Genomic DNA, 22,630 nt, shown 5'->3' on the forward strand with positions numbered 1-22,630 from the left:
AATACAATCAATACCTGTTGTGTGAGTCCCTGTCTGCTCTCTGTAGAGCTGGTTAGAACACGGCGGTTCAACAGGGCCTCTCTGTATGGAACAGACTCAGCTCTGGGCTGGATACACAGACAGGACAGTCAAATACACACTGTTATACTGAACCACAACAGTGGATATTCCACGGTTTGCTTTAGCCTGCCTGGAGTGTCAGATGAGTGGGCTTTATTCTATTGGTTCCCACATCCTATTTCACCAGACACGCTTAATCAAACACAGCACAAGTTAGTTATTTTGGAATAGTATTTGAACCCAGGTCTGTGACGTGGCCAGGGAAGCCAGGCAACACAACTGACCTTTCTGATGGACCGCATGTAGTCAGAAGCCTTCTTCTTGTTACCCAGCATGCTCTCTGCCTGCAGGGGGTTGAGGACCCCCACCCCCCCTCTCGGACCATAGCATGTCGAAGATGTAAAGAAATCCAGGTTGTTGCTGAAGAACGTCGCAATCTGTAGTAAAAAGGTACAGCATTCATATTAAGGTAAGACTTTACAGCATACAGGTATAGGCACTAATGCTTTATACATTTGTTGTAAGCATGTATAAGCCTTCATGTGTTAAGACAGTATTGGTGAGCCATATACAGAGTCTTCAAGGTCTATATTTTGCAGTCCAGACTGCTATTTGAATATCAACAAATCTATCAAGTTTGTATACTCCAGAATATGGTGCCGAAAAAGTGCCTTTAAAACGTGAAAGATTCACGATAAAATCTAATTCATGACAAACTTTCCTTTACAGACTTAAAGGAACAGTGAAGTTCTGTAGGTTAAGGAGATCAGTGGGTGAAGTCAAGGAAGGGTTGACAGAATAGACAGATCTCACACACTCCTACCACTGTTGACCCAGTTTCTTTCTCAATCTTTCCTTGACTCCACCCATCTTATCTCCTCGCCTACTTTTCAAAATATATTGGAGAAGACGGTCCGAGGGTCCTTGAGAAAGATGAATTGAGCCAGTCTGATCACCTCATGTTAAACATCCTTCTTCTAAAACTCTGGAATACAGTCATGGAAGTGGAACTCAGCAGCCAGCCCTGAGCATTCCATCACTCATACCTTAAACACAGTCTGTGTCTGGTGCCTTTTACCAGCCAGGCAACTGCAGACTAAAAACAGCCCTCTTCACTATTAAAACTAGAATAACAAAAAAGACCAGCTTGCGTATCTACCTCATACACACCCTCGGGCAACTTGGAAAACACATTAAAGTAGTAGTAAAAGGCATTACCCAAATCTATAACTTTTGTTAACTTCAAAATAAAACAGTCCTCTGAGTGAACAGCGTGCGTCCCTGTTGAACACCTGCCTACACACTGTAACCCTCTCCTGGAGTAGTGACCTGTCAAGCTGAGGACAGGACTTTTACTTTAGATCCTAGAAAATAAATCTATAAAATGCTCTGGTGATGATAGCCTCCACACACACAGCTAGATCACGTGAAGGATGACCACAGCTCTACAAGTATTCTGATCGTGTGTGTGTCCATTAAAGTGTCCTAACAACTGATCATAAACCTCTAGCCTAGAGGCCTGGAGAGATGGTCTCTCGTTTAGTAACATGTAAATGTTACTAAACATCAGCACACATTAACATTATACACCATTAACTAATAGCCCAACGCTCCAAGGCCTCGGTGTGGATCATTTGGTTAGCCCAACGCTCCAAGGCCTCGGTGTGGATCAGTTGGTTAGCCCAACGCTCCAAGGCCTCGGTGTGGATCAGTTGGTTAGCCCAACGCTCCAAGGCCTCGGTGTGGATCAGTTGGTTAGCCCAACGCTCCAAGGCCTCGGTGTGGATCAGTTGGTTAGCCCAACGCTCCAAGGCCTCGGTGTGGATCAGTTGGTTAGCCCAACGCTCCAAGGCCTCGGTGTGGATCAGTTGGTTAGCCCAACGCTCCAAGGCCTCGGTGGGGATCAGTTGGTTAGCCCAACGCTCCAAGGCCTCGGTGGGGATCAGTTGGTTAGCCCAACGCTCCAAGGACTCAGTGTGGATCAGTTGGTAAGGTTGTGTGTTCAATTCCCGCAGGGCTCATACACATGCTTCTAAAGTACACTGCTCAAAAAAATAAAGGGAACACTTAAACAACACAATGTAACTCCAAGTCAATCACACTTCTGTGAAATCAAACTGTCCACTTAGGAAGCAACACTGATTGACAATACATTTCACATGCTGTTGTGCAAATGGAATAGATCACAGGTGGAAAGTATAGGCATTTAGCAAGACACCCCCAATAAGAGAGTGGTTCTGCAGATGGGGACCACAGACCACTTCTCAGTTCCTATGCTTCATGGCTGATGTTTTGGTCACTTTTGAATGCTGGCGGTGCTTTCACTCTAGTGGTAGCATGAGACGGAGTTTACAACCCACACAAGTGGCCCAGGTAGTGCAGCTCATCCAGGATGGCACATCAATGAGAGATGTGGCAAGAAGGTTTGCTGTGTCTGTCAGCGTAGTGTCCAGAGCATGGAGGCGCTACCAGGAGACAGGCCAGTACATCAGGAGACGTGGAGGAGGCCGTAGGAGGGCAACAACCCAGCAGCAGGACCACTACCTCCGCCTTTGTGCAAGGAGGAGCAGGAGGAGCACTGCCAGAGCCCTGAAAAATGACCTCCAGCAGGCCACAAATGTGCATGTGTCTGCTCAAACGGTCAGAAACAGACTCCATGAGGGTGGTATGAGGGCCCGACGTCCACAGGTGGGGGTTGTGCTTACAGCCCAACACCGTGCAGGACGTTTGGCATTTGCCAGAGAACACCAAGATTGGCAAATTCGCCACTGGCGCCCTGTGCTCTTCACAGATGAAAGCAGGTTCACACTGAGCACATGTGACAGAGTCTGGAGACGCCATGGAGAACGTTCTGGTGCCTGCAACATCCTCCAGCATGACCGGTTTGGCGGTGGGTCAGTCATGGTGTGGGGTGGCATTTCTTTCGGGGGCCACACAGCCCTCCATGTGCTCGCCAGAGGTAGCCTGACTGCCATTAGGCACATAGATGCGATCCTCAGACCCCTTGTGAGACCATATGCTGGTGTGGTTGGCCCTGGGTTCCTCCTAATGCAAGACCTCATGTGGCTGGAGTGTGTCAGCAGTTCCTGCAAGAGGAAGGCATTGATGCCATGGAATGGCCCGCCCGTTCCCCAGACCTGAATCCAATTGAGCACATCTGGGACATCATGTCTCACTCCATCCACCAACGCCACGTTGCACCACAGACTGTCCAGGAGTTGGCGGATGCTTTAGTCCAGGTCTGGGAGGAGATCCCTCAGGAGACCATCCGCCACCTCAACAGGAGCATGCCCAGGCGTTGTAGGGAGGTCATACAGGCATGTGGAGGCCACACACACTACTGAGCTTCATTTTGACTTGTTTTAAGGACATTACATCAAAGTTGGATCAGCCTGTAGTGTGGTTTTCCACTTTAATTTTGAGTGTGACTCCAAATACAGACCTCCATGGGTTGATAAATTTGATTTCCATTGATCATTTTTGTGTGATTTTGTGGTCAGTACATTCAACTATGTAAAGAAAAAAGTATTTAATAAGAATATTTCATTCAGATCTAGGATGTGTTATTTTAGTGTTCCCTTTATTTTTTTGAGCAGTGTAGATACACTCACAGCTCTGTCTGTTTCAAAGCCCCCAGCCTTTATCTGGGGTACACAGCTGTAAACACTCTGATATGGTGCGGATCTGTGAACATTTCCCATCTGCCCCAGCTGAGCTCTCCATCTCTGTGGTCATGTATTGTAAACGACCAATCAGCACAGTTGATGAGCCAGACACTACTTAAACTCTACTGATCATATCAACAACAAAAATACATAAAAAGTTGGAAGCACAAAATCGTATTGAATGTCATTGTATGCTGTAGCGTTAACATTTCCAATCACTAGAACTAAGGGGCCTAGCCCGAACCATGAAAAACAGTCCCAGACCATTATTCCTCCTCCAGCGAACTACAGTTGGCTCTATACAGTCAGCCAGGTAGCGTTCTCCGGGCATCCGCCAAACCCAGATTCGTCCGTCAGACTACCAGATGGTGAAGCGTGATTCACTCCAGAAAACGCGTTTCCACTGCTCCAGAGTCCAATGGCGGTGAGCTTTTCACCATTCTAGCCCACGCTTGGCATTGTGATCTTAGGCTTGTGTGGTGCTGCTCGACCAAGGAAACCCATTTCATGAAGCTCCCAACAACGATTTTTTACGCACTTCAGCACTCGGCAGTCCTGTTCTATGAGTTTACAGTTGACCGGGGCAACTCTAGCAAGATAGATATTTTACAAACTGACTTGTTGGAAAGGTTGCATCCTATGACGGTACCACGTTGAAAGTCACGGAGCTCTCCGTAAGGGCATTCTACTGACAATTTGTGTCTATGGAGATTCTATGGCTGTGTGCTGGATTTTGCACACTTCATAATTTTTGTTGTTGGCAAAAAGGAAATAGTAACAAAAAATAATGAGGCTATATACACAAGGAGTACCGGTACTGGGTCAATGTGCCAGGGTACGAGGTAGTTGAGGTAATATGGATTCAATCTGGCAAACCAACAACCAGCAAGAAACAGAAACCTCCTTTAGCATGTGGGGTGGGAAAAAAACGGACAGAGACTTGCTAGCTACAGTAGCTAGCTAGGATTTTCTACAAGAAATCTGCCTTCATAAATAAAAGCTTCTCCCAAGTGGGTGTGAAACATACTCCTGTTGCCTGCTGCACTGCTGCATGGATTCCACCTGGCGGTCTGTTCACCGTCTGCCCTGTCTGGCTTTATGCCTCAGGACTCTTGTGTCCTTTGTTGACTATGAACTTGCTTGTTTACCCAACCGTGGGACAAACTGTTTGTTCCCATACTCGGGACTCTGACTCACTATTTGTTACAGGGACTCTTGGCCTCCCATCCTTTTCTAACCACCTCTCACCGGCTTTGTATTCATGTTACCTGATGGAATTGCTGTGCAATATGATCTTGTTGCCATCTGATACACATTAAAATCTCATAAAAAAAAAAATCAATGCTGCTCTCCCTGTCCTCTGCCGTGCCCTAATTGTATTACTGCTGATGATATCTGGAAATGTGCATGTTCCCCCTTGGCCAATCTACTGTTGCTTGCGCCAATTCTGACTTGTGCTCTGATAACCATTTCCCTGATTACTACTCTCGTAAAAACCTGGGTTGTCTGTATGTTAACACGAGAAGCTTATCACCTAAAATGTATCAATTGATAGTCTGGGTTCACAGCTCCAATCCAGACGTGTTGGTCATTACGGAGACGTGGTTAAGGAAAAGTGTTTTGAAAACTGATGTTAACCTTGAGCGACATTATTGATATATACAGAGAAATGAGTCGGCCCAAGAATTAAACCCTGTGGCACCCCCATAGAGATTGCCAGAGGTCTGGACAACAGGTTCTCCGATTTGACACACTGAACTCTATCTGAAAAGTAGTTGGTGAACCAGGCGAGGAAGTAATTTGAGAAGCCAAGGCTATGGAGTCTGACGATAAGAATGTGGTGAGCCTTGGCCAGGTCGATGAAGGCGGCTGCACAGTACTGTCTTTTATCGATGGCGGTTATGATATTGTTTAGGACCTTGAGCATGGCTGCGGTGCACCCATGACCAGCTCAGAAACCAGATTGCATAGTGGAGAAGGTGGGATTCGAAATGGTCGGTTATCGGTTTGTTGACTTGGCTTTCGAAGATTTTATAAAAAGGCAGGGCAGGATGGAAAAATGTCTAAAACAGTTTGGGTCAAGCGTGTCTCCCCCTTTGAAGAGAGGGTTGACCACGGCAGCTTTCCAATCTTTAGGGATATCCGACGATACAAAAGAGGTTGAATAGGCTTGTAATGGTTGCAACAATTTCAGCAGATCATTTTAGAAAGAGAGGGTCCAGATTGTCTAGCCCAGCTGATTTGTAGGATCCAGATTTGAGCTCTTTCAGAACATCAGCTGTCTGGATTTGGGTGAAGGAGAAGCAGGGGGGGTGCTGAGATGTTGGCCGGGGTAGGGGTAGCCAGGTGGAAAGCATGGCCAGCGGTAGAAAAATGTTTATTGAAACTATCGATTGTAGTTTTAAAGGTGGTGACAATGTTTCTTACCCTCAGTGCAGTGAGCAGCTAGGAGGAGGTGCCCTTATTCTCCATGGACTTCTCCATGAAAAGCTGAAATGTCTTGAGTCAATAAGTATTCAAACCTTGTGTTCCCCTTAAATAAGTTCAGGACTAAAAAAATGTGCTTAACAAGTCACATAATAAGTTGCATGAACTCACTGTGTGCAATAGTGTTAAACAGGATTTTTTGAATGACTGATCGCTGTACCCTACACATACCGATAATTGTAAAGGTCCCTCACTCAAGCAGTGAATTTCAAACAAATTCAGCCACAAAGGCCAGGTAGATTTCCCAATGCCTCACAGAGGGCACATATTGGTAGATAGGTGAAAATAAAACAAGCAGACATGGAAAATCCCTATGAGGCATGGTGAAGTTATTAATAAACACCTCGGATGGTGCATCAATACACCCAGTCACTGCAAAGATACAAGCGTCCTTCCTAACTCCGTTGCCAGAGAGGAAGGAAACCACTCAGGGATTTCACCATGAGGCAATGATGACTTTAAAACAGTAACAGAGTTCAATGGCTGTGATCGGAGAAAACTGAGGATGGATCCACATTGTCGTTATTCCACAATACTAACCTAATAGAGCTGGTGAAAAAGGAAGCCTGTACATAATATAAATATTCCAGAACATGCATCTTGTTTGCAAAGGCACTAAAATAATACTGCCTAAAATGTGGCAAAGCAATTCACTTTTTGTCCTGAATACCAAGTGTTGTATGTTTGGGGCAAATCCAATAACACATTACCAAGTACCACTCTCCATGGAAATGGTATCCACGAGTTCATCTGACTCTGGAGAAGATAAATGGCTTCATTGCCAAAATCCTGAAGTATTGCTTTAAGGTCAGGCATAAGGTTAGCAATGTGCTTAAGGGTAGGTTTAAAATCACATTTTAGAAATAGAGCAGACGCTCATTGGCAGCGCTGTTACTTGGTTTGGATAACAGTGTCTATCTGCTAAGTATTAACTTGCCGGTGCTGTTAGTGGGCACACCCAGCATCTCGCTTGTCTAACTAAATAGTGGTACATGGTCCTACCTTGTCGGTGCTGTTGGTGAGCATGCCCAGGGAAGCCAGCAGACACTCGTTAGTGGTGCAGAGCTTCTGAGTGACTGTAGGCAACTGCTGTTCCAGACCGGCCTTCTGGCTGTAGTGCTTAGACAGCTCTATAGAGAGGAGAGAGACTTAATCTAAAAATTGATTTTTTTAATATATATATATAAAAAAATATAAATAAAATTCTCAGCAATCTACACACAATACTGCATAATGACAATGCGAAAACAGACATTTTTGCAAATGTATTAAAAATAAACAGAAATACCTTATTTATATAAGTATTCAGACCCTTTGCAATGAGACTTGAAATTGAGTTCAGGTACATTCTGTTTTTATTGATCATCCTTGAGATGTTTCTACAGCTTGGAGTCAACCTGTGGTATATTCAATTGATTTGACATGATTTGGAAAGGCACACCGGTCTACGTAATGTCCCACAGTTGACAGTGCATGTCAGTGCAACAACAAAGGCATGAGGTCGAAGGAATTGTCCGTAGAGCTCCAAGACAGGATTTTGTCAAGGCACAGATCTGGGGAAGGGTACCAAGACATTTCTGCAGCATTGAAGGACCCCAAAGAACAGACTGCCTCCATTTTTAAATGAAAGAAGTTTGGAACTACCAAGACTCTTCCAGGAGCTGGCTGTCCGGCCAAACTGAGCAATCGGGGGAGAAGGGCCTTGGTCAAGGAGATGACCAAGAACCCAGAGTTCCTCTGCGGAGATGGGGGAACCTTCCAGAAGGACAACCATCTCTGCAGCAATCCACCAATCAGGCCTTTATGGTAGAGCGGCCAGATGAAAGCCACTCCTCAGTGAAAGGCACATGACAGCCTGCTTGGAGTTTGCCAAAAGGCACCTAAAGACTGACCATGAGAAACAAGATTCTCTGGTTTGATGAAACCAATATTGAACAATTTGCCCTGAGTGCCAAGCGTTACAGCTGCAGAAAACCAGGCACCATCCCTACGGTGAAGCACACAGCAAAGACAATGCAGGAGTGGTTTTGGGAAACGCCTCTGAATGTACTTGAGGGACACAGCCAGACCCCGGACTTGAATTCAATCGAACATCTCTGAAGAGACCTGAAAATAGCTGTGCAGCAACGCTCCCCATCCATCCTGATCGAGCTTGAGAGGATCTGCAGAGAATGGGAGAAAATGCCCAAGTACAGGTGTGCCAAGCTTGTAGCGGCATACCCAAGAAGACTCAATGCTGTAAATCGCTGCAAAAATGTGCTTTAATAAAGTAATAAGTAAAGGGTCTGAATACTCATCTAAATTAGAAATCTTTTTTTTAATATAAATTGGTAAAAACATGTTTTTGCTTTGTCATTATGGGGTATTGTGTGTAGGTTGAGGGGGAAAAAACCAAAATATATCCATTTTAAAATAAGGCGGTAACGTAGCAAAATGTGGAAAAGGTAAAGAGGTTTAAATACAAACATCTCTACAGACACAGAAAGGAGAGATGGGGTTTAGACATCTCTACATACATAAAAAGGAACAGGGGACACATTTATCGATTCCACCTTACTTGAAGACAGCATGTATACTGCTTTATAACGGTTATACTTAAAGCCCATTTATGGCCATTCCAGTGCCTGCATTGGCCGTAGAGCATTTACTGCGATGCAGCCTCAGCAGAAGTCAGCACATTCACACTTACTCTGCTTTCTCAGATCAGAGCTATTGTGAATAAAGTTATGAAGGAAGTGAGTTTGTGTTTGTACAGGACGCACCGCGTCGTAGGGCGCTATACGAAGCACTACGCATTGTTTCAACATTTGGGAGGCGCATGGCGATATGGTAGGGAGATTGATTTGCCCTTCTCAAACCTCTGGAGGCTCCGCAATTGCGTCACACCCTCTGTACACAGCCTCTAGCTTCCCGGATCAAGCATAAAAATGGGCTTTTAGACATCTCTACAGAACACAGAAGAACAGACATTTCTTGTTGTTCAGTTTTTTAAATGGATTGTGTGTGTGCCTGTGACATTTTACTGTATTGTTAGGATCTAGTAACATGAGCATTTCACTGCACCCATTATAACATCTGCTTAACTGTGTACGCAACCAATAAACTTTACATTTGGAAGGAGAGTGGCTTGAACATTGGTCTACAAAAACACTAATTAGAAATAATATTTTCTAATAAAAACGTTTTTTAAAGTAATAATTCACCTTTGACGGTATCGTGAAGAGTGTGTAGACAGGCAGCCAGCTGGGTGAAGACAGCAGAGGAACTGCTCTGGGGCATGGCGTCCCGTCGAACACCTGGAAAACAATATGAAAACATTACTCCAGAGTAGCGCAGCGGTCTAAGGCACTGCATCTCAGTGCAAGAGGCATTACTATAGTACCTGGTTCGAATCCAGGACGTAGCACATCCGACTGTGATTGGGAGTCTCATAAGGCAGCGCACAATTGACCCAGCGTCGTCCAGGTTTGGCAGTCATTGTAAATAAGAACAAATTCTTAACTGACTTGCCGAGTTAAATAAAAAAATAAACTACCGTCTATACCCAACTTCCAACCTGAAACTGTACTGGAGCTACCAGATATGTAATATCAGACCCAGTAGGGTCCAGAGAAAATTACCCCAACTCAGCCCAGCTTCCTCTAGACCATTACATTGTCAGAAGGAAACTGAAATGAGTCTGCTGCCTCCCACTCCTCTAGTTCCCTATCACTCACGAGGAAAGGATCCTCCCTCTCCTCTAGTTCCCTATCACTCACGAGGAAAGGATCCTCCCTCTCCTCTAGTTCCCTATCACTCACGAGGAAAGGATCCTCCCTCTCCTCTAGTTCCCTATCACTCACGAGGAAAGGATCCTCCCTCCTCTAGTTCCCTATCACTCACGAGGAAAGGATCCTCCCTCTCCTCTAGTTCCCCCATCAGTCAATAGGAAAGGATCCTCCCTCTGCTCTAGTCCTACAGACAGTAGCTATTCAATTTGTTGAACAGGTTAGTTATCAAGGCTAAAGATTACAAATACATGATTCAAGATCGTATACAAGACACAGCAAATAATTTTCCTCCAGTTTGACCCTAGTCACTTTGTAAAAGCCAGTAAGATGATAAACAGTGCACCCGGATATTCAGATCCATTCACTTTTTCCACCTTGTTGCGTTACAGCCGTATTCTAAAATGGATTAAATTGTTTTTCCCCCCCTCAATCTACACACAATACCCCATAATGACAAAGCAAAAACAGGTTTAAACATTTTCGCAAATACACAGTTGAAGTCAGACATCCACCTTAGCCAAATAAATTTAAACTCAGTTTCTCAATTCCTGACATTTAATCCTAGTAAATATTCCCTGTTTTAGGTCAATTAGGATCACCACTTTATTTTAAGAACATGAAATGTCAGAATAATAGTAGAGAGAATTCTTTATTTATTTCATCACATTCCCAGTGGGTTACACATTTACATACACTCAATTAGTATTTGGTAGCATTGCCTTTAAATTGTTTAACTTGGGTCAAACGTTTTGGGTAGCCTTCCACAAGCTTCCCACAATAAATTGGGTGAATTTTAGCCCATTCCTTCTGACAGAGCTGGTGTAACAGTCAGGTTTGTAGGCCTCCTTGCTCGCACACACTTTTTCAGTTCTGCCCACAAATTTTTTCTATGGGATTGAGGTCAGGGCTTTGTTATGGCCACTCCAATACCTTGACTTGTTGTGCTTAAGCCATTTTGACGCAACTTTGGAAGTATGCTTGGGGTCATTGATCATTTGGAAGAGCCATTTGCAACCAAGCTTTAACTTCCTGACTGATGTCTTGATGTTGCTTCAATATATCCACATCTATTTTGTGAAGTGCACCAGTCCCTCCTGCAGCACAGCACCCCCACAACATGATGCTGCATCCCCTGTCCTTCATGTTTGGGATGGTGTTCTTCTGCTTGCAAGCCTCCCCCTTTTTCCTCCAAACATAACAATGGTCCTTATGGCCAAATAGTTCTATTTTTGTTTCATCAGACCAGAGGACATTTCTCAAAAAAGTACGATATTTGTCCCCATGTGCAGTTGCAAACCGTAGTCTGGCTATTTTATGCTGGTTTTGGAGCAGTGGCTTCTTCCTTGCTGAGCGATATAGGACTGTGGATATAGATACTTTTTACCAGTTTCCTCCAGCATCTTCACAAGGTCCTTTGCTGTTGTTCTGGGATTGATTTGCACTTTTTCGCACCAAAGTACATTAATCTCATGGAGACAGAACGCGTCTCCTTCCTGAGTGGCATGACTCCAACCTAAGTGTATGTAAACTTCCGACTTCAACTGTAAATATATAATCACATTTACATTCAACCCCTTACTCAGTACTTTGTTGAAGCCCCTTTGGAAGCGATTACAGCCTTGAGTCTTCTTGAGAATGACACAAGCTTGGCACACCTGCATTTGGGGAGTTTCTCACATTCTCTGCATAACTTCAAGATGTCAGGTTGGATGGGGAGCATTGCGGCACAGCTATTTTCAGGTCGCTCCAGAGATGTTCTATCGGGTTCAAGTCCGGCCACTCAAGGACATTCAGAGACTTGTCCCGAAACCACTCCTACACTGTCTTGGCTGTGTGCTTAGCGTCATTGTTCTGTTGGAAGGTGGACCTTCGCCCCAGTCTGAGGGCCTGAGCCCTCTGGAGCAGGTTTTCATCAAGGATCTCTGTACTTGTTCCATTAATCCTTCCCTCGATCCTGACTAGTCTCTCAGTCCCTGCTGCTGAAAAATATTCCACAGCATGATGCTGCCACAACGCTTCAACGTAGGGATGGTGCCAGGTTTCCTGCAGCCGTGAAGCTTGGCATTCAGGCCAAAGACTTCAATATTGGTTTCATTAATCCAGAAAATCTTGTTTCTCATGGTCTGAGAGACTTTAGGTGCCTTCTGGCAAACTCCAAGTGGGCTGTCATGTACCTTTTACTGAGGAGTGGCTTCAGTCTGGCCACTCTACCATTAAGGCTTGATTGGTGGAGTGCTGCAGAGATGGTTGTCCTTGTGGAAGGTACTTCCATTTCTAGACCTCTGTCAGAGTGACCATCGGGTTCTTGGTAACCTCCCTGACCAAGGTCCTTCTCCCCTGATTGCGCAGTTTAGCCGGATGGCCAGCTCTAGGAAGAGTCTTGGTGGTTTCAAACTTCTTCCATTAAGAATGATGGAGGCCACTGTGTTCTTGGGGTCTTTCAATGCTGCAGAAATGTTGGTATCCTCAACACAATCCTGTCTCAGAACACTATGGACAAGCCCTTCAACCCCATGGCTTGGCTTTTGCTCTGATATTGGTGTCTGAGAAAGCACCTCGAAGCTAAAAGAGATACATAGACAAAGACCCCTGCAGGGGTGCAAATAGATAAGAGGCAAGTCAGACACACCACTGTAAGCCACACGGGAATGGAAGATTACTGCTGAGCCCTTAGAAAACACAGGACTGTTTTCCCCTGCAAGTTTGTATAACTGTATATGCATGGGCTTGGTCTCGTGAGTAGAAGGTGTTGATGTAGGCAGTTACATCACTAGGGGTTGACTGCAAGCATATTAAAGCAACTTTGACCTGTTTTATGTTGCAGAACTTACTCTGAAACATGCGTGCTGTGTTTCCATTGTCAACTTGTCTGCAATTGCATTAATAAAGGTTTTATTGATTTACTTAAAGATATTGTCCGACTGCTGATTTCACCAATAAGCCAATGATTGACAAGAAACAAGGAACCTACCCCAACAATAAGCACTGTCAACTCTGGGACCTTAGACAGGTGTGTGCCTTTCTAAATCATGTCCAATATATTGAATTTACCACAGGTGGACTTCAAGTTGTAGAAACATCTCAAGGATGATCAATGGAAACATGATGCACCTGAGCTCAATTTCGAGTCTCATAGAAAAGGGTCTGATAGCAAGTGTAATTTGTCATGTGCGCCGAATTCAACAGGAGTAGACCTTAGTGAAACGCTTACTTACAAGCCCTTAACCAACAATGCAGTTAAGAAAATACAACAAAAAAATAACAAATAATTAAAGAGCAGCAGTAAATAACAATAGCGGGGCTATTTACAGGGGGTTCCGGTACAGAGTCAATGTGCGGGGGCACCGGTGTCGAGGCAGCTGAGGTAATATATACATGTAGAGTTAATAAAGTGACTATGCAAAGATAATGCATTGCCATTTGATTAGATGTTCAAGAGTCTAATGGCTTGGGGATAGAAGCTGTTTAGAAGCCTCTTGGACAAAGACTTGGCGCTCTGGTACCGCTTGCCGTGCGGGGATCTTCCTCTGACACCGCCTGGTAGAGGTCCTGGACGGCTGGAAGCTTGCCCCCGGTGATGTACTGAGCAGTACGCAGTACCCTCTGTAGTGCCTTGCGGTTGGAGGCCGAAAAGTTGCCATTCCAGGCAGTGATGCAACCAGTGTTCTCGATGGTGCAGCTGTAAAACCTTTTGAGGATCAAAGGACCCATGCCAAAACTTTTCAGTCTCCTGAGGGTGAATAGGTTTTGTCGTGCACTCTTCACGACTGTCTTGGTGTGCTTGGACCATGTTAGTTTGTTTGTGATGTGGACACCAAGGAACTTGAAGCTCTCAACCTGCTCCACTACAGCCCCGTCGATGAGAATGGGGGCATGATCGGTACTTATTTTCCTGTAGTCCACAATCATCTCCTTTGTCTTGATCACATTGAGGGGGAGGTGGTTGTCCTAACACCACATGGCCAGGTCTCTGACCGCCCTATAGGCAGTCTCATCGTTGATGGAGATCAGGCCTACCATTGTGTCGTCATCAGCAAACTTAATGATGGTGTTGGAGTGATGCAGTCATGAGTGGAAGGAAGATGACTGAGCATGCATCAGAGGGGCCCCTGTGTTGAGGATCAGCGTGGCGGACGTGTTGTTACCTACCTTTACCACCTGGGGGGGTAGCCCGCCTGGAAGCCCTGTATCCAGTTGGACAGGGAGGTGTTTAGTCCCAGGGTCCTTCGCTTATTGATAAGCTTTGAGGGAACTATGGTGTTGAATGCTGAGCTGTTGTCAATTAATAGCATTCTCACATAGGTGTTCCTTTTGTCCAGGTGGGAAAGGGCAGTGTGGAGTGCAAGAGATTGCAGCATCTGTGGATCTGTTGGTGCGGAATGTAAATTGGAGTGGGTCTAGGGTTTCTGGGATAATGGTGTCGATGTGAGCCATGACTAGCCTTTCAAAGCATTTCATGGCTAGATGTGAGCGCATGCTCGGAGTACACGTCCTGGTAATACGTCTGGCCCTGTGGACTTGTGAATGTTAACCTGATTAAAGACCTTACTCACTTCGGCTGTGGAGAGCGTGGTTACACAGTCATCCAGGAACAGCTGATGTTCTCATCATGCATGTTTAAGTGTCATTTGCATCGAAGCGATCATAGAAGTTATTTAGGTTGTCTAGTAGGCTCGTGTCACTGGGCTGCTCTCGGCTGTGCTTCCCTTTGTCGTCTGTGATATTTTGCAAGCCCTGCCACATCTGATGAGTGTCAGAGTAGTATGAGTAGAGATTTTATTTATTTTAGTCCTGTATTGACGCTTTGCCTAAAATAAATTTTAGAACAAGGCTGTAACGTAACACAATGTGGAAGTGTATTGGTCTGAATACTTTCTTAAAGCATTTCCTAGGTTAAGCCAGTGGGCTGAGATACAGTGCTTTCAAAAAGTATTCATATCCCTTGACTTATTCCACATTTTGTTGTCTTACAGCCTGAATTTAAAATGTATTAAATAAAATGTTCTCCCCTCACCCATCTACACACAATACCCTATAATGACAAAGTGAAAACATGTTTTTAGAAATGTTTGCAACTTTATTGAACATTAAATACAGAAAGACTTAATTTAGATGAGTATTCACGCCCCGAGTCAATACTATGTACAGGCACCTTTGGCAGCGATTACAGCTCGAGTCTTTCTGGGTAAGTCTTAAGAGCTTTCCACACCTGGATTGTGCAACATTTTTTCCCCATTATTCTTTTCTAAATTCTTCAAGCTCTGTCAAATTGATTGTTCATTATTGCTAGACAACCATTTTCAGATCTTGCAAAAGATTATCAAGTAGATTTAAGTCAACTTTAACTCGGACACTCGGTAAGCAACTCCAGTGTAGATTTGGCCTTGTGTTTATGTTATTGTGCTGGCAAAAGGTGAATTCCTCTCCCAGTGTCTGGTGGAAAGCAGACTGAACCAGGTTTTCCTCTAGGATTTTGCATGTGCTTAGCTCTACTCTTTATTTCTATCATAAACTCTAGTCCTTGCAAATGACAAGCATACCAATAACATGATGCAGCCACCACCATGCTTGAAAATATGTAGAGTGGTACTCAGTAGCGAGTGTAACTCCATTGTGTGGACAACACCCTGTCGTTCTCAACTAACATCAAGGCGGTGGCCCGTTCTTGTAGGTTCATGCTCTACAACATCCGCAGAGTACGACCCTGCCTCACACAGGAAGCGGCGCAGGTCCTAATCCAGGCACTTGTCATCTCCCGTCTGGATTACTGCAACTCGCTGTTGGCTGGGCTCCCTGCCTGTGCCATTAAACCCCTACAACTCATCCAGAACGCCGCAGCCCGTCTGGTGTTCAACCTTCCCAAGTTCTCTCACGTCACCCCGCTCCTCCGCTCTCTCCACTGGCTTCCAGTTGAAGCTCGCATCCGCTACAAGACCATGGTGCTTGCCTACGGAGCTGTGAGGGGAACGGCACCTCAGTACCTCCAGGCTCTGATCAGGCCCTACACCCAAACAAGGGCACTGCGTTCATCCACCTCTGGCCTGCTCGCCTCCCTACCACTGAGGAAGTACAGTTCCCGCGCAGCCCAGTCAAAACTGTTCGCTGCTCTGGCCCCCCAATGGTGGAACAAACTCCCTCACGACGCCAGGACAGCGGAGTCAATCACCACCTTCCGGAGACACCTGAAACCCCACCTCTTTCAGGAATACCTAGGATAGGATAAAGTAATCCTTCTCACCCCCCCTTAAAAGATTTAGATGCACTATTGTAAAGTGGCTGTTCCACTGGATGTCTTAAGGTGAACGCACCAATTTGTAAGTCGCTCTGGATAAGAGCGTCTGCTAAATGACTTAAATGTAATGTAATGTGTTGTATTGGGTTTGCAACAAACATAAGTAGATTTCTTTGCCACTTTTTTTTTGCAGTTTTACTTTCGTGCCTCATTGTAAACCAGGTGCATGTTTTGGATCAGGTTTTCCTCTAGGATTTTGCCTGTGTTTAGGTCCATTCAGTTTCTTTTTATCCTGAAAAAACACCCCAGCTGTTAATGTTTACAAGCATACCCATAACATGGTCACATTTTCTGCAGTATTATGTTAGTGCCATATTACAAACAGGATGCATGTTTTGAAATATGTTTATTCTCTACAGGCTTCCTTCTTTTCACTCTGTCAATAAGGTTGGTATTGTGGAGTAACTACAATGTTGACACATCCTTAGTTTTCTCCTATCACAGCCATAACTGTTTTAAAGTCACCATTGGCCTCATGGTGAAATCCCTGAGCAGTTTCCTTCCTCTCCGGTAACTGAGTTATGAAGGATGCCTGTATCCTTGTAGTGACTGGGTGTACTGATACCATCTAAAGTGTAATTAATTACAAAGGGATATTCAATGTCTACTCTTTATTTATTTTTAACCCATCTACCAATAGGTGCCCTTCTTTGTGAGGCATTGGAAAACCTACCTAGTCTTTGTGGTGGAATCTGTGTTACAAATTCACTGCTCGACTGAGGGACCTTACAGATAATTGTATGTGTGGGATACAGAGATGAGATAGTCATTAAAAAAAATCATGTTAAAAACTATTATTGCACACAGAGGGAGTCCATGCAACGTATTACTTGATTTGTTAAGTAAACATTTACTCCTGAACTTATTTAGACTTGCCATAACAAAGGGCTTGAATACTTAGACTCAAGACATTTCAGCTTTTCATTTTTAATTCATTTATAAAACTGTTTAAAAACATATTTCCACTTTGACATTATGGGGTATTGTGTGTAGGACAGTGACAAGAAATCTAAATTGAAACCATTTGAAATTCAGTCTGTAACACAACAAAATGTGGAATAAGTCAAGGGGTGTGAATACTTTCTGAAGGCGATGCAACTCCCTAGCTAGGGCCAGTGGGACGACACAACTCCCTAGCTAGGGCCAGTGGGACGACACAACTCCCTAGCTAGGGCCAGTGGGACGACACAACTCCCTAGCTAGGGCCAGTGGGACGACACAACTCCCTAGCTAGGGCCAGTGGGACGACACAACTCCCTAGCTAGGGCCAGTGGGACGACACAACTCCCTAGCTAGGGCCAGTGGGACGACACAACTCCCTAGCTAGGGCCAGTGGGACGACACAACTCCCTAGCTAGGGCCAGTGGGACGACACAACTCCCTAGCTAGGGCCAGTGGGACGACACAACTCCCTAGCTAGGGCCAGTGGGACGACACAACTCCCTAGCTAGGGCCAGTGGGACGACACAACTCCCTAGCTAGGGCCAGTGGGACGACACAACTCCCTAGCTAGGGCCAGTGGGACGACACAACTCCCTAGCTAGGGCCAGTGGGACGACACAACTCCCTAGCTAGGGCCAGTGGGACGACACAACTCCCTAGCTAGGGCCAGTGGGACGACACAACTCCCTAGCTAGGGCCAGTGGGACGACACAACTCCCTAGCTAGGGCCAGTGGGACGACACAACTCCCTAGCTAGGGCCAGTGGGACGACACAACTCCCTAGCTAGGGCCAGTGGGACGACACAACTCCCTAGCTAGGGCCAGTGGGACGACACAACTCCCTAGCTAGGGCCAGTGGGACGACACAACTCCCTAGCTAGGGCCAGTGGGACGACACAACTCCCTAGCTAGGGCCAGTGGGACGACACAACTCCCTAGCTAGGGCCAGTGGGACGACACAACTCCCTAGCTAGGGCCAGTGGGACGACACAACTCCCTAGCTAGGGCCAGTGGGACGACACAACTCCCTAGCTAGGGCCAGTGGGACGACACAACTCCCTAGCTAGGGCCAGTGGGACGACACAACTCCCTAGCTAGGGCCAGTGGGACGACACAACTCCCTAGCTAGGGCCAGTGGGACGACACAACTCCCTAGCTAGGGCCAGTGGGACGACACAACTCCCTAGCTAGGGCCAGTGGGACGACACAACTCCCTAGCTAGGGCCAGTGGGACGACACAACTCCCTAGCTAGGGCCAGTGGGACGACAACTCCCTAGCTAGGGCCAGTGGGACGACAACTCCCTAGCTAGGGCCAGTGGGACGACAACTCCCTAGCTAGGGCCAGTGGGACGACAACTCCCTAGCTAGGGCCAGTGGGACGACAACTCCCTAGCTAGGGCCAGTGGGACGACAACTCCTAGCTAGGGCCAGTGGGACGACAACTCCCTAGCTAGGGCCAGTGGGACGACAACTCCCTAGCTAGGGCCAGTGGGACGACAACTCCCTAGCTAGGGCCAGTGGGACGACAACTCCCTAGCTAGGGCCAGTGGGACGACAACTCCCTAGCTAGGGCCAGTGGGACGACAACTCCCTAGCTAGGGCCAGTGGGACGACAACTCCCTAGCTAGGGCCAGTGGGACGACAACTCCCTAGCTAGGGCCAGTGGGACGACAACTCCCTAGCTAGGGCCAGTGGGACGACAACTCCCTAGCTAAGGCCAGTGGGACGACAACTCCCTAGCTAAGGCCAGTGGGACGACAACTCCCTAGCTAAGGCCAGTGGGACGACAACTCCCTAGCTAAGGCCAGTGGGACGACAACTCCCTAGCTAAGGCCAGTGGGACGACAACTCCCTAGCTAAGGCCAGTGGGACGACAACTCCCTAGCTAAGGCCAGTGGGACGACAACTCCCTAGCTAAGGCCAGTGGGACGACAACTCCCTAGCTAAGGCCAGTGGGACGACAACTCCCTAGCTAAGGCCAGTGGGACGACAACTCCCTAGCTAAGGCCAGTGGGACGACAACTCCCTAGCTAAGGCCAGTGGGACGACAACTCCCTAGCTAAGGCCAGTGGGACGACAACTCCCTAGCTAAGGCCAGTGGGACGACAACTCCCTAGCTAAGGCCAGTGGGACGACAACTCCCTAGCTAAGGCCAGTGGGACGACAACTCCCTAGCTAAGGCCAGTGGGACGACAACTCCCTAGCTAAGGCCAGTGGGACGACAACTCCCTAGCTAAGGCCAGTGGGACGACAACTCCCTAGCTAAGGCCAGTGGGACGACAACTCCCTAGCTAAGGCCAGTAGGATGATACAACTCCCTAGCTAAGGCCAGTAGGATGATACAACTCCCTAGCTAAGGCCAGTAGGATGATACAACTCCCTAGCTAAGGCCAGTAGGATGATACAACTCACTAGGTAAGGCCAGTAGGATGATACAACTCACTAGGTAAGGCCAGTAGGATGATGTAGCTGTGTAGTTTGTCGAACACTGACGTGATTCTCTTCATGCCACTCTGCAGCTCCTGGTTCTTAGAGATGAGAGAGGAGGTACACAAAGGAGCCCTGCACTCTTCCTCCAGACTGGGGGGAGAATAGAGGAGGATGAGGAGGAAAATACCCACCCACCCCGTTAGATGTAAATACACACATACACACACCTATAATGTAAAGAATACAGACCTTTTGAGCTGGTATGGTAGAATCTTCTGCAGAAAGTGGGTGTAGGATGTGAAATGATCAGCAAAGTCCTTCAGTTTCCCCACAGTCTCCAGTACTGTTACTGTGTCCTCTGTGATGCTCTGGTGTAGTTGCACTAGTCCTTCCTCCAGGGGGCGCACATAGGCTGCATTCTCATGTAGATACTGGGAGAACTGGGGAGAAGAGAACATCTTACGTACTTCAGACGAAAGCACATATTGTTGTAAGTCACTATGGATAAGAACATCTGCTAAAGGACTAAACATTTTAACATGTAATATGTTTAAAGCGGCAAATCAGCAGTATAAACAATAAAGCTTTGTCCCCACCACTAATTGGGTAAAAAGCTGAGAGAGGGGCTGGAGAAATGTAACAACTCAAATTCATAGACAGAGCTATAGATGCAAAGACTGGGCATCCATGATATCAACATTATAGTTTTAATCATGTTCTGAGGCTATATAGTGTTTGTTAACATTAACTGTTTGCAAACATTTGAGTAAACAAGCTTATACTCTGGGTTCTCAAGGGGTACAACAGTTGAACTAAGCAAGAACCAATAGGTATAGATTATTCATTTACAAGTCCAAAAATGGATGTACTAATTGCTGTTGGTCCATTTAAAGGATGTCGAGGTGGAGACATTGTGTGTCCTCACCTTTTGGTTGAGTGGTGAGATGGGTTCGATAGAGGAATCCAGGGGGTAGATGTGCACCCTCTGCTCTGTGTAGGAGTGGAAGTTTAACAGAGCCACCACTATGTCCTGGACGAAGCCTAGGGCCTGACCTGCCACGTCCCGGGCCTTCAACTGGAGGAAAGGACAGGGAGCGAGAGAAGATTACTACCAAAACTCTGGACCACATATTCACGCTGACAATGGAGGTTTGAGAACCATCTGTTCTATAAAATTCAAGGACATAATTGAATAATACTGGATATTACTACAGGGCTTCCTCTCACCTGGTGTCTTTTGTTGTGTGGTGGAACATTGAGGCTGTTGTAGTCACTGAATTCTGGAGAAAAGGGGGGGGGGGGGGGGGGGGGTTTAAAGGAGAGATTTCAGGGTGACAAAAAGTTTAAATGATTTACTTACTAACTGGCTTAAAGCAGTTTAATGCGCTGAATGACGGCATGTCATCGCGCTGTACTTCATATAGCATTTTTATAAGGACTAAGTAAGTCATCTATCTAACCAGGACACTGAGCAGAGAGGAGAACAGGGCTCTAGCGTTTGACTTGAACATGGCCTCTGTAATCATAGCATGATGCATTAGACAGTGCTTCAGTGTGCCTCTTCCTACAGCATCAGTGAGATAGATGTTAAAGAGATTCTCCAGTACTTTTGTATACTTTTTAGCTCTGGAAGTAGTGGTCACGAGACAAAAATGGTCCCAGAAAATTGTGTACTTCGTCACATGAACAGATATGCACCACGTCATCGTTCTCTCTCTGCTGTGTGTGCATCTTGCTGGCTGTCACTCAAAATGGCGAAGGGCTGAAGCTCATCGGCTAGAAATCTAATTGCTAGGGGGCTAGTCCACGTGGGGAAAATGACACGGCACATCTTCCAGTTAACAGTCGCTTTCAAACTAGGGATTTAATGGTTAACTGAGGTTAGACAGTAATTCTGCTCAGATACTGAACAAAAATAAACATGTAAAGTGTTGGTCCCATGTTTCATGAGCTTAAATAAAAGATTCCAGAAATTATCTAAAATTCTGTTTGTGAGCATTTCACCTTTGCCAAGATAATACATCCACATGACAGGTGTAGCATATCAAGATGATTACACAGGTGCACCTTGTGCTGGGGACAACCCTGTAAAATGTGCAGTTTTGTCATATAAACGACAAATGTCTTAAGTTGAGGAAGCGTGCAATTGGCATGCTGACAGCAGGAATGTCCACCAGAGCGGTTGCCAGATAATTTAATGTTCAATTCTCTACCATAAGCCGGCTCCACGGTCGTTTTAGAGAATTTGGCAGTACGTCCAACCAGGCCCTCACAACTGCAGACCGCGTGTAACCACGCCAGCCCAAGACCTCCGCATCCGGCTTCTTCACCAGCAGGATCATCTGAGACTAGCCACCCAGACAGCTGATGAAACGGAGTAGTATTTCGGTCTGTAATAAAAACCTTGTGGGGAAAAACTCATTCTAATTGGCTGTGCCTTACTCCCCCAGTGGGTAGGCCTGACTCCCAAGTGGATGGGCTTATGTCCTCCCAGGCCCAACCATTGCTGAACCCTCACCCAGTCATGTGAAATCCGAAGATTAGGGCCTAATTTATTTATTTCAATGAACTGAGTTCCTTATATCAACTCTAACTCAGTAAAACTGTTTTAATTGTTGCATGTTGCGTCTATATTTTTTGTTCAGTATAGATTACACATGTATGAACTACACATTGACAAATCCAGCTCAAAGCGGGAGGTTTAAAAAAAATACTTAGTCGAGCATGTCTTTAAGTGTAATATGGCATTATTCACCAAAATATGTAATTCACTAACATTAGTAGTATATACATGTACATGTGCTCTCAAATAATTCACAATCAGTGATGTTTCACAGTCGTGTTCATTAGAGCACACACCCCAACAGAAAACAAATGAGTAGTTCTTATTGGACCCATCCAGGTAGTCCCTCACTGTTTCAGTCTGTTGTCTTCCGCTTGGTTCCTAATGAACACTATCCGGGGTCGGTGAAATGTTGCATAG

General features: G+C 45.9%; 1 protein-coding gene across 2 annotated transcripts in view; it reads right to left on the reverse strand.

Moving 5' to 3' along the window:
* The window catches only part of LOC115112837 (protein phosphatase 1 regulatory subunit 21-like), a 47,850-nt gene that overhangs the window by 18,553 nt on the left and 6,667 nt on the right, over positions 1-22,630 (reverse strand). Inside the window, exons 4-12 of one of the 2 annotated variants that reach the window (XM_065012597.1) lie at positions 20,875-20,927; positions 20,573-20,722; positions 19,897-20,087; positions 19,661-19,797; positions 9,595-9,639; positions 9,416-9,508; positions 7,215-7,342; positions 345-497; positions 15-107 (exon numbers count right to left, since the gene is read on the reverse strand). In XM_065012597.1, coding sequence (XP_064868669.1) covers positions 15-107; positions 345-497; positions 7,215-7,342; positions 9,416-9,508; positions 9,595-9,639; positions 19,661-19,797; positions 19,897-20,087; positions 20,573-20,722; positions 20,875-20,927 — 1,043 coding nt within the window. The remainder of the gene's footprint in view (positions 1-14; positions 108-344; positions 498-7,214; positions 7,343-9,415; positions 9,509-9,594; positions 9,640-19,660; positions 19,798-19,896; positions 20,088-20,572; positions 20,723-20,874; positions 20,928-22,630) is intronic. The other variant, XM_029639832.2, reaches the window with a different exon arrangement.

The sequence above is a fragment of the Oncorhynchus nerka genome, linkage group LG28 (assembly GCF_034236695.1).
Source record: "Oncorhynchus nerka isolate Pitt River linkage group LG28, Oner_Uvic_2.0, whole genome shotgun sequence".
Taxonomy (NCBI): domain Eukaryota; kingdom Metazoa; phylum Chordata; class Actinopteri; order Salmoniformes; family Salmonidae; genus Oncorhynchus; species Oncorhynchus nerka.